The following is a 16,067-nucleotide window of genomic DNA, read 5'->3' as shown; positions in this document are numbered from 1 at the left end:
AATCGGGGGGGGGGGGGGGGGGGGGGGCGGCGTGTGCCCCTGGCAGGAGGACGGGGACGCTGCCCGCTAATTGTGCCACCTGCTTGTTAAGGCAGCAGCCTCTCATTAACGGGCTTTGGGGTGGGGGCTCAAGAGATCAGCCCAGAGGAGAGAAAAGCCTGACCCGACCGTTATCTCCAGGCGGGTGGGGGCAACCCAGCCCAGCCTAACCAGAAGGGCTCTGCTCTGGCTCCCAGCCGGTTGCCACGGGGCTCCCAGGTGCCCACGGGGCTCCCGGGGCTGTGCAGTGACTGGGCTTCACCTTGGGCACTGGCGGGTCCTTCGTCACCGGCTGCAGCAGTCGCGATGCCATCGGTGCTCAGCAGCGCAGGGAAAGCTGGAAGATGCCCTCCAAGCATCAGATTGAGTGAGTTTGTCTTTTTTTATGGCTCTTTAAATAACTTTTAAAAAGTTACGTGGTGATGTTAAATGTTGCTCGGACAGGAGTGGTGGATCATTGGCCCCAAAGCCCTGGTTGAGGAGGTGGGAAGGGGGGGCTCAGTGGGTTCCCCAAAGCCCCCTTGGGGCCGGTCCTGAGGCTGAGCCGTGACGGGCTGGGAGCAGGAGGGACCCGGGCACATCAGGGATCCATCACCTGCTGCCCTGGGGCCACCGGCCTCCTCCGGTCAGAACAGACAGAGCAGACAAACGGGACCGAGTGAAACGTTCTTTTATTAGGTTGTGTCGGCAACCCAACCACCAGCTCCATGGGCTGGAAGTCACCGTCTTGACTGAACAGTACTTGAACAGCTGAAAAAAGCCGACTGCGTCTCCCAAAGTGTGTTTCTGTAGCTGTATTTAGCACTCCGGGGAAAACACTTGCCACAAAACCTTTCAACGCCGTCAGCCGTTTTCAATAACTTTTGAAAACACAGTCACAACTTCTTAAATCTACAAATCTTTCACTAAGAAAAACGATGTAAACCTTGTTGAAAGCACTCCCAGGAGACAGGGGTTAGCCGCTGGCAAACGCTGCGTTTCGTGGTTCCCCTTCCAGCCTAGAACCGACTCCTGTTACTCGTCCTTTTACAACAGGCTGATGTGCGAGGCTGAACGCCGGGACAGGTCTTGGCTCCCTAAATCCGAGTGCGGTTTAAGCTCCTTGCCGGGTTATTCAGCTACCGAGCGCCCTCCACGTTAACATTAGCTATTTTATCACGTCCTTAATAATACAGTAGAACATTAACTTGTTTTACAGTCATGAAACCCAAGATTCTCATATTTATTGAACTTGCTGAACTATCAATTCCATTAATAGAAAGAACAACGGAAGTTTTTCACTTAACCCCAAAGGCAGGTAATGCAAATGTGTTACGCGCACCTGTGCACTGAGGACTCTCCCAAACCCCTTCCTCTAAAGCTTTGCTGAGGCTCTGTCTCTTTAAATGGGAGAGAATGAGACTAATTCATTAATTAATGAGATTTAATCACCACGTGTCAATGGAATCACGAATGCAGATGTTGATGTTTTAAGGTGTAACTGAAGAGGAGGACGTTCTCCTCGACCTATCCTAAATATTGACACTTAAACCTTTCAGAGCCTGCTCTAAAACATGCTCCTGTCAAAAAGTGGCACAGCAGGAACTCACTGGACACCTTTATTTCTTGGACTTCTTGCCAGATTCTTTGACTTGCTGGATAATAACTTTCATGATCTTTTCCATTTTGGCTTTGGTCACTGACTTCCTGCTGTACCATACCTGGTCCCAGATGGAGCACAGGGGCTTGGGTGAGAGATAAAGCGGGTCGTAGTCGTGGAGCATGTCCAGGGGCCTCCTCCTGGCGTACTCCTTGTAATCCGCCACCGGGCAGCTATCGGGGCTGTCGGGCTTGGCAAAGAGACGCGGGCCCGACTCCCCCGCGTTCAGCTCCACGCTCAGGTCATCCTTCCACTCCAGGTACTCCAGCTCCCCCTCCTCCTTTCTCAGCACCAGCTGGCCCCAGTACAGACCCTGGCTCTGACTGTGCGTGCTGGCCCCGAACCCCCTAATGGCGTTTGTGAACATGAGGTGCAAAAAGCCCTGAGGGTTCCTCTTGCTTAAAATTCCCTTCTTACGAAGGTTTTCCACATCTTCGTCTGTCAGATTCTCCAAAATACTCCACTCTCCCTCTCTCTCTTTTTCGGATAGGTGCTGTTGCTTTAGTTTCAAGGCTTCCTGAGACGCTCTGAATTCCAGCCCTTTAACCACGCTGTACTCGTAGCTGTGATCCTTGAGGTACCTCTCTATGCTGCTCTGGTAGAAGTGCAAAGAACTGGCGGAAAAATCTGTGCCGTTCCGTCTCTTTGCAGAACTGTAGAACAAGGCCAGGTAATTATCGAGGTCTTCGGGTGGCAGGTTATAGATCTCGCGCGTTTCCAAAGGGCAATGTAAAACCAGCCAGTCTTTGAAAGTTTTTATATCGCCAATGTTACGTTTTCTCTTTTTCTCACACTTCTTCAACCCATCTAAAAGATAAAACACAGCTTTGTGGGCAGCAAGAAATTACAAGGAGATCAGTGAGATAGAAGGAGATGCAGAATAACCTTCACCTTCCTTGAAAAAGTAATTTAGAGATTACGGGACTTTCACGAACCCCTTCCTCTAGAGCTTTGCTTTGGCTCTGTCCCCTCAACACCAGCCAGCGCCAGCCTAGACACGGGCAGCACTGCCGCCTTCCCTGGCTTTCTCGCTTGGCTAGTGCATCTGCACGCTCCCATGGAGGTATAGTTAAGATATTCTTTCTTTTTGAACTATGTTTAAGTGGGAGAGCATGAGGTCCTCGTGAGCTTTAATGAGTGAAGGTCACCGTGGGGTGCGCAGGTGGAAAGCGTTGGGGCGAGCTCTGTGGGCCGGCTCCGGCAGCACTGTGGGACCTGAGGCTGGACCCATTGTGGGGGGGCTCAGCCGGACATTGAACTTCCCCCTGGCCGGTTTTGGAGCTGACTCTGGGTGTGCTCGCAGGGACCACGCTGGTGGGACCGGCCACGTCACTGGTAGCTGCGGTCCCAAGCCTGCAGCGCTGGCTGTGTGGCCCCAGCAACCCCGCGTGGACCTGAAACGCTCTCAGCAGTTTGCAGCGACTCTGGCGCAGATTTTGTGGTGACTGGAGGGGCTGAACTCTGTGCTGTTAAAACAGAGAGTTAATGGCCTGTACGTGGATCGTGTGACCTGCCCCAGGACTAAGTAGCATCCATTTCATGTGCTGTACAAGGCACTATGCAAAATACATTTTTAAAGTGTTTGTCTTTACAAAAATCTCTTCAGAGCGAGAGAGCTCTCACTGTGAAATAAAAACAGCAACCAAAAGCTAGGGGTGGCTAGTAAGGAAGAACAAAAAGATGAGTAAAAGTGTGTTTATTTAAAAAAAAAAAAAAAAAAAAAAAAAAAAAGATTGCCAGGATTCCAGTTGGGTTCTCTCTTGAGTTGCTATGGCAATACCACATCTACCTAGTTCGATGTAGCATGAGAAATTAATGCTTTGGACTGGTGAAAAGCTCCATCTGCTCGCCTGTGACTTTTCCAGGGCTGAAGAGGGTTCTAGAGCCAACGTTTAGCGATTCCCCTTCTTGCACCGAGTTATTTTGTACATGCGTCACTCTTATCTTAAAATGCTGTGGCTGGACTGAGGTCTACTGATCCCTGTGCCGCTGTTTGGGGTTTTTGCTTGTTTTGTTAGTGACTGATGGATGTGAAGAGGTGACTGGCTCGTAAATCAGTACGTGCTGAGGCCTCGCTTCAGCCATGAGCCATTTATCTTGGCAGGAACGGCTACTACCCAGCCGTTCCCAGCTGAATTCCCAGTCTCTTCAGGTGATATATGTTGTCAATTACAAAAATAGTCAAATAGTGTTCACAAAGAACAGCTGTGCCACTTCATACAGCTGTGGCTACATAAGGAACACAAATGTCTGTAACGCTGAGTTTACTCTGAATAGCAATGGTGCTTTCAGTATCCGCCCATTGTGTTACAGACAACCCCCAAAATACTATTTCAGTAATCTTTTTTCTTTAGAAGGACACTGTCCGGCCCCCTACATTGCAGAAACCTACAGAAGGGTGTTGCTCTTTAACACTAGGGCTAATTAAGATAGGTCCTTAGTTCGGCAGAGCAATAGGTACAGCTGGCTGGGGACGGGGCAGCACGGTTACAGCCCTGCCCGCAGCTGGGAGGATTCTGGAGACGCGGTCGGGCAGCATCCTGCATCCACAGGGCAGAGCCGCAGCATCCTGCATCCGCAGGGCCCAGCCTGCCACGGACAGGGCCATGGCACGACTGCGGGAAGAGAACAGGTTTCAGGGAATGTGAAATGGGATTCTCATACCGAGCGTGTGGAAGCGGGACACGCGCCGCTGGGGGCTGCTCCTCAGATGGAGCCAAGGCACTAAGCCACTGATGGAAAACATATACTTTTACTCTCTGAATTAAATGTTACAAATCTGCCTCAACATTTACACCTAGATACTACCAGACAAACCCATAAAACTGACTAGACGGCAGTTTACTTCGTATTAATGTCAAAAAGGACCTGCAGGCACTCAGATCATTAGAGATGCAAATTTTGTGGCTTTACTATAACATCTTTAAAAACATGGGCATTTGCATTTTAGTTTGAGGTGTTTTAATCACCAGATTACATAATATATATGTACATGGCATTAAGGCTCCAGTGTATTACACACTATCCTAAAATATGATCATTTATTAAATGAATTACATCGATTTCAGCGATGGCTTCCCCACTGCTTGCAGAAGACCAGCGTAACTCCGATCCTGTCCACACGCTGTACGTCAGCGGTTCCTTCTTGTGCAGACAGCCACAGTTTTAGAGGAGGATTAAAACAGCCGCAGGCTAGGCTTCCCAAATCTTGTCAAACAGCATACTCTTATGCTACGGAGTCGTTTAAAATATGCTCTGTGTGTGGCTTAACCTTGGTATTGAAAGTTCCCTTGTAAGCAGGGTGTCTTGCAAGTTGACATTTGAGCAATTTTAACTCTCCAGGCTCCAGTAGGATCCCAAGAACAGTGTGTATGAAAATCTTAAAATTCTTAAAAGTACTAAAGCAATTTATTTAGCTCGTGCCATTTAATATGCAGGATTGAAACTTTGCTCCCATTGCGATCGCTGGGATTTTTGCCACTGACTTTGCAGCCAGAGTTTCAGCCGCAATTTCTCTGTTTCGCTGCTTTAAAAGTTACTTCCTCTTGTTTTCTTCTCTCCAGACCTGAGCTCCCATCTCTGGCTCCAGTTTCTCACAGGGACTCCCTCTTAAGTACAGCCAACATATATGTGGTGATACTAAGTAAAATGAAAGACCAAAGTATTCAAACCGGGTAGGTAAGGCTGGGCCGCAGCCAAGTACACATTTGGGTACCTCAGTGAATGGCATTATCTACTGAAGTGCTGGTTGCTTGAGGTAGGAACCCTGTCAGTCCCTTCTAGTAGGAACAAGACTGCCCCAAATCAGAGGCATTTCCTTAGGTGCTACAGTACAGATTTTGGCAGCTATGTGAACTCACCCCCCTTTAATATTTTGGGAAACAATGAATGTACCCACACCCCCCTCCAGGAAGAAAACCCCAGACTCTCTTACCTTTGCATGAAGATGCAGGTGGGTGGTCCGCGTTGCTGCTCTCTGGACTCAGTAAGGCTGAGAGATGAGGTGTGTGCCCAGATCCTGACGGTTCACTCCCCTCACCAGGGTTTTCAGTGACGTTCATGCTGAAACCTACTCCTGGTGTGCCGTGCTCAGGAGGGCTCAGCTGGAGCTCCTGCTGGACGTCGACAGTGGCTTCAAACTCAAAGAATGTCACAGAGGCGGGTGACTCAAGCTGGGCCTTTGCTTCAATGTTGGAGACAGGAGCAGATCTTAAATGTTCTTTCAGTATTGCTGACCCAGAGGAATTTCTTGCTCTAGAAGTGTCGGTTATGGACCCTGCAGGATTAAGAGGACCCAGCCTCAAGAAGCTGCTGTCCAGGCTCTCTTGATTGCTGACGGGGGGTTTCAGAACGCAGGCAAGAGTCAGGGGGGCCTTTCCTGCGGGGGTGAAGCCAGATGTTTGGATGGCCGTCGGCTTGTTAAATGCCATCTTCTGACTGTGATGCGTGTGCAAATCTACCTCAGCAACTACACCTTTAACTGGTGATTCTGACAGAATATTCTGGTTGATTCTGTCTCCTTGGTTGTCTTCATCTGATATGCACTGTTCTTCATCAGAGATGATTTGTAGATCTTCGTTGCTTTCTACCTTCACCTTACGTCTGTCAGTTTTGACTTCACCACCAGATACTGACAAACACTTCTCTGCTGCAAAGCATGGTCTCATGGATTTGCTGTTTTTTCCATTTTCTCTGGGTGACGGTTCATTATGTATTACATAGACTGTGTTGTCTGTCTGCTGAGGGACCCCTGGAGATCTCCTACATGACCCTGTGCTAACAGCATCTGCTTTAGCCCTCTCAAAAGACGGGGTCATCCTGAACCTCCTTTCCCCTAAATGACCTTCCCTTGATGAAGCCTCAGAAGACACTAACCTCCTCCTCTTTTCTCCACCTTTATTCTCTTCTCTGCTTCTGAAGTATAATTTCCCACACTGCCAGTGATACGCGTGTCCAACTCCACATATCCACAGGACAGAATTGTCCTTGCTGGGATGGCCCGTGTTCTGCACAATTTCCAAGGCTGGGATTTGATTGCATATGGTCCCGTGAGCGTGTGCCCAGGTCACGAGACTGGAGAGATCCGTGTGAAGGGAACTGGCATCGCTGCACCTTTCGCCACCGACGCTCTCATTCTGTAAAAACGTGTTGGAGATAACGTAAGTGGAAGAGGATGGGCATAGCAGTCCTGGGGACTGTTTCTAGCCCCACCTCAGTACAGCAATAAGTGCTTTTTAAGAAGAACCATTAGAGCAATCACTGATCTACAATTTGTTCATTCTTTAAAATAAATAAATAATTCTGTCCACTTTGAAGACCTGGAGGGTAATTTGGGCATGGTCCTGGAATGATGAATTTATTATAGACATAATTCATGAATAGCTATGGGCTCTGAGTCCCAACCAAGTAGCTCAGCTTAGGAATTTATCACACCTGAGCCGAGCCACAGCAGCTGTTCACGTGCGTGTTCTAAATCCCCAGCGTAACCGAGATGAACACCCGAGCAGTGACCACAGCTCATAACGGAAGGGTGACTTGCTGAAGTGTAGTGCTCTGTTCGCAAAGCTGAGTCCTGTGATCTCAGCAAGCTCGTGCCCCCGGCCAATTCTGTACTCGCTTACGGAAAATAACAAGGGAAAGTGGCAGGAATTCAGAAAACTGAATTCTCAGTTTCCCACCTCTCCACGGCCACCAGGGCTCATCCTTCTTTCATCTGTCAATGGCAGCACTACTTGCATCAGAGGGCAACTGGATACGTGAAGTTGTTTGTGGGATGCTTTTCAGAAACTAAAAAATGGACCTTGCATCCACGTATCTAAAACTTATTTTAAAAAAATCTACAATTTTTAACGCTATAATTCGTTCTGTTAGAAACGATTGTCTATGGTATCACTTATGCTAGAAAAGAATACTCACCATGCTGCTGTTTTCTGTCTCACTGAGCCTTCTCAGGTGGAGATCAGTAAGCGACTGTTTGAATATTCTTTCTCTCTCAGAACCTAAAATAATCACCGTAAGTGTGTGTCTATATGTGTATGTGTGTATACATATATTTTAAAAAAACCCAAATCTGTCTAGCAGATGCAACTATATTTTTTTGATGCTCAGTCCAAAATAAATGCTACTGTAGAACATGTGCCTTTAGTAAGGTGAGCTCCCATTGAGCTCCAATGAACTATATATAGAAAGCTTGACTTGTGTAAATATTTGCAGGATTAGCCTTTACAGTGTACCAAAGTTAAAACAAAATATAAATATTGAAAATAGAATTTTAAAAACCAGACCCTGCAAGATGTTCCTTTCAGCACTGGCGCTGTGAACACAAGCTGTGGTTAGCAATCTTTACTTCTCCAAAGAGTGAACTGCAGAAACAGAAGTACCAGAAATAGCGAAGCTAGTTCAGATTCTGACACTAGCTGACTTTTCAAACAGTAAAAAGAAGAGGAAGTTTCCTAACTAAAGAATTCTTTGCATATATATGTAACTCATATTTACTGCGGACTAAATCTGAAATTCTCCCATCTGTTTTGACGAGTTCTATGTAGTAGTCTAGAAAGTCGTCATCATTTCCGTGTGACAGGCTAGAGAACAATCGCTCGCATAAACTCCCCGTCAGCACACGTACTGCGAGAGAGGCAAGAAGCCTTACGCTGCTATGTGACTGATACCACGTGCGTTTACAGGTCACAATGGCAGCCTTCGCTCCAGGCGCCTTAGTCTATTATTAATTAAAAGCTTTGCATTTAGTGGTGGTAAAAGATGCCAGACTGAGAACACTGGATGCGGGAATCTTGTCTAAACTGGTTCTTTGAGCAGCTCTGGCCTAAATGCGTCACAGTGTCCTGGTGAGAGCAGGCCCCTGTTGGCATTGGAGGTGAGCAGACAGCCCAGCACCCATCCAAGCCCCCGGGTCTCCTGCTCTGCATGCTCCTGTTCTCCAAGCAAGCTGCAGAAGACAGTAGAAGCCCATCCCGGGTGACAGATGCAGGGCTGCTCTGTAATCCGTGAATGCGGTGTTTGTCTGCAGGGATTTATTTCATGAGTATGCTAGTTAAACTGGGGGAACTGCCGTGCTGCTGAAGCCCAGCATCCACAGCAGAGGCTACGCCCGGTGCCTTTCATGCCCTACCTCCGGCTGTGCTTGTCCTCGCAGGGCAAGGAGGGACCCAGTGAGGCTGAGGAGCCCTGCCTGGAGGAAGGGACACCAGGGTGTGACTGGCCAGGCTGCCCAGGGGCAGCACCAGCCCCATGCGCAGGGCGAGGCGTGGTGGCTGCTGCAGGGCTCGGCCAGTGTCTGTGATGTGAGGTGGGTGTGGAAACCACGCGGTGGAGGGCCCTTACCCTCTCTGTCACCAGCCTGGCACCAGGACGGGGTCACCCGGGGCTCCTGAGGCCACCTGCCCTAACTCAAACCGCCTCATGGCCAGCAGGGCTGGCCTGAGGGGCCTGGGGCACCCAAAGGAGCCTGGTTGGCTATGAGTGATGGGGGTTGGACCCGTATCTGCATCCCCACCATCCTGCCACAAGGCCTCCAGAGCAGGGTTGAGACCAACCAAACGCAGACAAACCCCAGTGACTGTGGAACTGCCTCTTGGCCAAGCCCCTGCCCTGTGGAGGAACCCTCTGGCAGCGCGTTAGGGGTTTCCTGCTCTGTCCATCCCGGACCTGCAGAACCCGAGGGGTGGGGGTGGGAAACGGGCTGCTGAGCTCCAGGGCTGCAGCTGGCCGAGCACTCACCCACCACTTCATTTGAAGTGAGTGCTTTGATCTACCGATGGCAAAGCTAAACGCGCTTTGCTGGATGCAAAGTCTAAGCGAGTAAGCATGCAAAATCTTCAGGCAAAAGTTTAATTGTCCCAACCAGGAAGGGGAAGGAAGAAGAAAAAAATAAGGCATGAAAGTGGTGTGGGCTTCCACGCAGCGAGCACCAGGGAGCCTGCGTGAGCAGGGGTGATGACTGCAACGGCAAATACCCGTGGAACCATTAATGAGTGGTTGGTAGTTAGGCAAAGCTCAGCCCCAAGAGGAAAAGAAACAAACACAAGCAAAGCATACAAGAGGCGCCCTCTCTAACCTCAGGAGACAGGGCAGGGAACGAAATGTGCCTTTCGAAGAGAAAAGCGCGGGTGAAATGTCTGGCAGCATGGGTTGTCCTGCCCAGAGGGGTGAGCAGTGGCATCGGGGCTGCTGCCGTGTGGGGTGGAACTCCTGCACAGCAGCACAGTGCTGGAAGGCCCTTCTGCACTTACGCCAGTTATCAATCCTTATGTTCCTTCTTAGGGTTTTCTAATGATAGTACAGATCATTTTAGCCCAGAACGCTTCGCTGGTTGCACACGCTAGCTTGTGAAACATGCAGAGCTAGGATTTTCAAATAATTTTCTAACTGAAATCCGCTGTTTGCTTTAAACAAAAACCACACCAACCCCCCCAGTTTTAAAGCGGCAAATGCATTTTGAGCTCTTGACCTCTGTTGATCCCGGCGTTGTATAGGGTCTCCTGGCACTGTCATCCAATCAGCTAATAAGTCACAGAAAAGGGGTTTGAAAGTCACCTCAAAGGGCCATTTCAGCTGCCCTTGTTCTGCACAGAGGAAGGAGCTCTGCCCACAGTTCTCCGAGAGGTTTTCCTCCAACCTGCTTCAAACTTTCCAGGGACAGGCACTCACAGCCCATTCCTGGGCCTCGGAAAGCTGAACGTAAACTTATGGGAAAGCCGTTTTTCCCCTTCTGAAGTCCAAGAGAGTTTTATCTTCAAGTTGAACCTGTGTAATTCCTCCCTAAAGGGTTGAGCTGCTCGCACAAACGGAACAGAACTTTCATGCCAGTGACTTGGTGCTTAGAGTTAGTGTGGGAAAAGGTAACAGAAACGGAAGCTCTGCATGGTCATAAGGCCATGAAATTACTGACTTGGTAGATGAACATCTTGATTTCTATCACAGGCGTCTTTAAATGGAATGCTTTTATCTTTCCTTATCTCCAAGCACATGTCTTCCTTTTCCTGATCTCTCTGAAAAAAAAAAATATCCTTTTTTCTCTTGATATTTAGTTCCAAATAAAGGCTCTGGTAATCAACTAAGGATTCTTCTTCAGCCCACTCCTGCTCTCATACTTACATCAATTGAGAGTACCTCCAAAGGAACTGGCAAGTGGAATGAGTCTGAATTTACAGTTACAACTGAGCGGAAAAAGATGAAATATGTATTTACCCACAAAGGCTGAACTGACATACTGCTCATCTCGTCAATTAATAAAAATCCGTCTTGATCACTGCCACAGTTTTTACCTGCTTCCAAACAAACCCATGATCCCTAAGGGGGAGGGTTCTGGGGCTGGAGTTTGGGGGCTGAGTTTTGGGTTGAAACCTTGTGTCTGGCTCAGAATCTGCAGGGCTGTGAGTGATGCGGCGGTTTAATTATCTTTCCAGGAGAGCCTCCCATCTGATAATGGACACCGAATATGCAGGACCCACACCTTTGTGCAGAAAAACAGGACATTCCAAAGCTGTACGGTAAATGTTTTCTTTCATTTTTATTTTTTTTTTTAACCCATAGGGAATTTAGTGCACTAATATAATCTATAGTTAAGTGAATTCATGTTCACTAGAGGAAAAAAAGTTTTTTGAAAAAAAAAAAATCTACAAGGTTTTGCTTTTTCATGAGTCTGGTCTACATAGTAAGCTTTCAAGACGTCAGCACTGTATCTGCTTATTTTACCTCTGCATGCAAGAAAATGTGGCCAAGGAATTTCAAAGAAGTCTACAGCATTTCAGTGGAGCTCTTAAAACTCAAGGCTGACTAAAAGCATTGAAATGCTTGTTCTGCTTTAAGACTTTCCTCTGTCTAGTTTGAGCCCTTGGGGAGGAAAAAACATACTCAGCACTTTCTGAAAATGACTCTCTTGTAAGGTCTGTCAAACACAGGTACCTGGAATCACCTGAGAATGTAAACATCTGAATCTTACTCTCTTTACATTTCAGTGGACTCTGTGCAGCATTATGGTATGCTGAAGGTGCTCTGAAACCCTCTGTGACACACGCAGGCTAACTAAATAAAGAACTAATTATATAGGCACTGAAAGCCCTTCAACCGCTTTGTTCCTGTCCCTCCACCCTTTAATAGTCCTAGCTATGTTTCTCTGAAGTCTTACAACATCTATTTTGTACATTAGAAATCCGAGGCACGCACAGAGCAAGTAAATATGAGAGTTTGGCTTTTCAGCTCCAGATAAGACAGTGCAGGAAACTGGAACAATCCCAATAGGAAAACAACAGGATACAGAACAGCAGTTCTTAAACTTGACTCCTGTCCCATTCTCCCAGCTCAGACTGTGTGCTCCCACTCACTTGAGAAACACTTACTGGAGGCGGAGGGGCACGGGACGGCCGTAAAATACACATATAGAGGGGGCGTATTGCCGGAGAGCTGCCAGGAATGAAGGACACTGACGGGGGATGTGTGTCTGGGGCAGGAATGGGATGAAGCTGTACTTAAACACATCTGGTTGCAAGACAGGAGTTGAGAGCAGAGCAGAAGTAGCTCACGGCTGCCAAAAATCGTTGAGCTTGTCCCACCACTTCTTAGCAAGGGCCTTTGGGGTGGATTAATCATTTCCCAGCACATCGTTTTTCCTGTTCTCTGGGTTGTTTGTTTCTCTCCTCCCCCTCCCCTGTACAAGAGCCTTCTCAGCACCTCTTCAGCTCCTTTCCTGCTTCACCAAATCCTTCCACCCGTACCTCCTGCCCTACTGCAGAAATACAATTCCCAAGATACATCCTGCACTTGCTACAGGGTGGCATTCCTCCATTTTGAGAGATGCTCTGAGAAAATAATACCCAGCGTATCTGATGGAGGGCAGGGTCTAACTGCACACACCAGCTCTGAGCCAGAGAAGAGAGACTGCTGTTAAATATTAGCCTGCAGCACCACATTCCTCAGACAAGAGCGGTTCTGTTCAAAGAATGAGACACAATTTTTTTCATGAGTCCTAAACATCTCTTCTCTTGAGGGTCTGCATTACAGAGCTGCTGTCCTTGTAACGTAACTGCGAGCTCTAAATCAAGTCGTCTTAAAAGAGCTAATAAAAGCCGCAGCCAGCCGGCAAAGCGTTGCCTGGTCCAACAAACAGTAATCAACGACCAAAACCAGCTGTAGTAAAGGAAAAAATTAATTTAAAACCCTGCACTTCTATAAGTAGGTCCTAATATTTTATTTCCTCAGGAAGAAGTGGGAAAGCTGAAATTAGTAAAGGGCAATTCTGTTACTTGGGCAGAAAATGGTACAAAGTTGATAATAATAGTGTTATTTACCCCGTTAACACTGCCGTTTGTGAGCAGACCACACTTATGGTTAGTGCCGCCAGGGGAGAGCAGGCCATTATTTTCTGTAACATTCTCTATACAGGCTGGTTTACTTTTCCTTGGATTTTTTTTTATTGTCAGTCCTGCGCTACAGATGACTGTATAATTATATCGGCATAGAACCTACTGTGGGAACTCACTTTGTTCCCCAGCAGCCATTTGTATTAAAATGATCTTCTTTCACTTAATTAGTGGAAGAAGATGTCTGCTGGCAAGAAGGCACTTGTAGGAGTGTTTGCTACTCTCTTAATTGCTTCTCTCACTATTTGTGGTATTTCTCATAAAGCACAAGCTTTGCCAGTCACGGGAAAACATCATCATCTCCTACTATAAAACCACTTTCAATCCTTGCAGTTTCGCGGAGTTTGACTGCAACAGGCTCAAAAATAAGCGGGGAAGGGTGCAGGACTTGGCTTCTTTTGTTCCCTTTCCCCGGGACCTGCCGCCGCCGCCGCTCGCTCCCGGCAGAGGGTGCTCAGTCCCCGCCACGCGGGGCCGCCCCCGCCCGGCCCGGAGTGGCCCAAAGCGACCTTCACTCGCCACCCCCAGCCCGCTTTGCTCGCCGCAGCCCTGCCCCGACCCCACGCTGAATAAATAGTGCTATTAATGCCAGGGTCAAGGTCCTCTCACACGTATACTTGGGGTGAAGGCGCCATCCCTGTGCACTTCCCTATTCCTGCCAAAGAACCTTTGCACCTGGAGCTCCAGAGAAAGAGAACGGCAACAATTTAGTGCGAAGCTCTCACCACAGATTTACTGACCTCTCAAAGTGCCAACTTCCTAGGAAACTTGCTATCTTACTGCTAAAAATACATCATAAAAATGCTGACCGGTAACTTTGCCTTTAGCCGAATACAGAAACTTCTGCATTTGCTGTCCTTGGAGCAGGGATAAGGCTCTTACTGTATCTCACCGTTGATGGAATATTTTTTTTTATATCTCTAACAGCAAAAATCAACATCCTGTTTGTGCGTTTGCTAAGGGGAAGCTGCAAATCTTATCTGTTGAATTTCATTGTCAAAGTGTTTATTGCAGTTTTATGTATTTCTGAGCAGCCTTTTAAAGTTTAACTAAAATCATAGTGTGGCGCAGGCCACTTTTTTCTACCATCTGCTAAACTAAAATGCAATGGCCCGTGCTGTGAGCTGGAGGATGCATCACCCAAAGCTTCACCCACTGAACTGCGAGTCGGGGCCAAGCGTCCATTCCCTTTTGTTTGATCTGAGCCAAAACGCTCTTTCCTTCCGCTCTGCATCAGGCGTTACCTGCCCGCAAACCAGAAGTAATGTGTTACTTCGTAACGTGCTCTGCATGAAGCCTGGTAGAAATTTGTTATTAAACAGTATTTGTGGTGAATCTGTGACTTGTAATTAGACGTAATTGTTCACAATGAGACACAGTAACCTACTTTTCTACAATACAGAACAATTTCAACCACTGACACCTCAACTCATTCCCAGGCATGAGGATTTCACCTTTTCTGAGGTGCTTTAAACCGGTGGTGACTCAGTTTGGGGGTGGATGTAGAAGTTGCTCTCGCTAGCAACAGGGAAAGAACTAGCTCTCGTTTTTACATCTCAAGTGTTTGTGAAGGTTTGTTGAGGATGGGATGGTAAATGGTTCCTGAAGGTAGAAGAAATAACTTTGTTGATAAACAAGAAACTTTCAGAGCAGGGAAAGTTCTCCCTCTGGGATTGCTTTTTCCAGTCTCCGCTGGGGTCTCTCGGCCAGATGCAGATGCCCACAGCTGGCACAGGGAGAGGACAGGGAACCCCAGGGTGCAGTGCCCATGTAAAGGAAAGGTGCTTGTCCTTCACAAAACACACCTTACCAAGCAGCGCCCAAGCTTTTTGGCTGCAAATTCATCGGTTCATGATACCTAACCACGCTGACAGGAAATTTGGGAGCCTTGCTGGCTTCCCACCTTTGGAGCCTTTGCTTCTATTTCATTTTCTACTATTTCCTTGTTTTGAAGTGCCGCTGTCTCCCTTACCTCCTCCAAGGACAGGCCAGATGCTTCAGGAATCCTCCCACGGAGCAGAGCTGTCTGTGGAAGGACAGGAATCTCACTGGCGCCTAGAGGACAGGGAAGCCTAGGAGAGAAGGGAGAGAGAAGGTATGAGGTATTTAGAAAAGTGATCATAAAGTAACTTGAAGATCCTTTGTGTGGGATGGAAGCAATAAGCAAAAGGCTCTGCCCTGAGCAGAGTCTGCACTCAATTTTCATAGGTTCTCAATGGCATACTTGAGGCAGGAGCAGGGATCAGCAGTATCTGGGGATGCACCAGTAAGAGGCAGTGGCTCGCAGTTTCTGTCTCCCACTTCTTGAGTGCTGCATTCAGCAGGAGCTGAGAGCCTCACAGATGAAAAATACCACAAATGGATGGCATCTTGCCTCTTGGAGAGGCAGCAAAACCCAGCACTGGCACACCTAGCTGCTAATTTGGAAAAGAAAAATACACTCTGGCATAGTATCCGTAAGAGGTTGCCAGGCCTTGTCCTACAGCAGCGATAACACACTTTCCGAAGTGTGAGCAAGAGCAAACAATTAAGCCCACTCTACAGATTCAAGCAAAACTTGAGCCAATGGTGGGTTAGGATCTGGAGTTGTCTGCTGAAATTGCCCTGAGTGCAGAAAAGGCACTTCTGAAAATACACTTTGGAAACTTTCTCCAAGGCTGCAGCACAAACCCAGCCATTTCTTACTGGATCTTCCAGCAGACGCTCTCGGATGACTAAGGCATCAGTGAATGCTTCTTAGAAAATCACCGAGGCTGCTGGCTCCCTGAAGCCTCATTGGGTACCTCAAAATAGCTGTCTGTGCAGGGCTGAGCTCCTTGGAAGGCAGGTCTGGCTGTTAGAGGACTGGGACACAGCCATGGCCGTCCTGCTCTGTTTACACAAAATCCTTTTTGTTCCTTTGGTGACCACATGTGTACTTAAGTCCTCATGACAAAACTTAAGAGGGAAGAATCTTGCTAGCTGACTGCTAGCTATAGCAGAAGCAACTGGTCAGTATTAAATTAAGTATT

The 16,067-nt window shown here is 47.8% G+C and overlaps 1 protein-coding gene across 1 annotated transcript; it reads right to left on the bottom strand.

Moving 5' to 3' along the window:
• Positions 1-1,466: 1,466 nt before the first annotated feature.
• Positions 1,467-15,245, bottom strand: LOC134526436 (uncharacterized protein KIAA1958-like). Its single transcript, XM_063358320.1, has 3 exons — positions 15,029-15,245; positions 5,613-6,813; positions 1,467-2,485 (listed from the first exon to the last, which is right to left on the bottom strand). Exons 1-3 carry the CDS (start codon positions 15,176-15,178, stop codon positions 1,638-1,640), a joined length of 2,199 nt encoding a protein of 732 aa, XP_063214390.1. The 5' UTR covers positions 15,179-15,245; the 3' UTR covers positions 1,467-1,637.
• Between the last annotated feature and the right edge of the window lie 822 nt (positions 15,246-16,067).

This window comes from Chroicocephalus ridibundus, chromosome 22, assembly GCF_963924245.1.
Source record: "Chroicocephalus ridibundus chromosome 22, bChrRid1.1, whole genome shotgun sequence".
NCBI classification, from domain to species: domain Eukaryota; kingdom Metazoa; phylum Chordata; class Aves; order Charadriiformes; family Laridae; genus Chroicocephalus; species Chroicocephalus ridibundus.
Note: the sequence above shows the minus strand (reverse complement) of the source record. Positions and strands in the feature narration are given on the sequence as shown.

Coding starts and splice junctions, on each gene's coding strand:
- LOC134526436 (XM_063358320.1), bottom strand. CDS start 15,178: ATGATCACTTTTCTAAATACCTCATACCTTCTCTCTCCCTTCTCTCCT. Junction 6,814..15,028: donor CTGGCCTGTCCTTGGAGGAG/GTAAGGGAGACA, acceptor ACGTTTTTACAG/AATGAGAGCGTCGGTGGCGA. Junction 2,486..5,612: donor ACCTGCATCTTCATGCAAAG/GTAAGAGAGTCT, acceptor TTTATCTTTTAG/ATGGGTTGAAGAAGTGTGAG.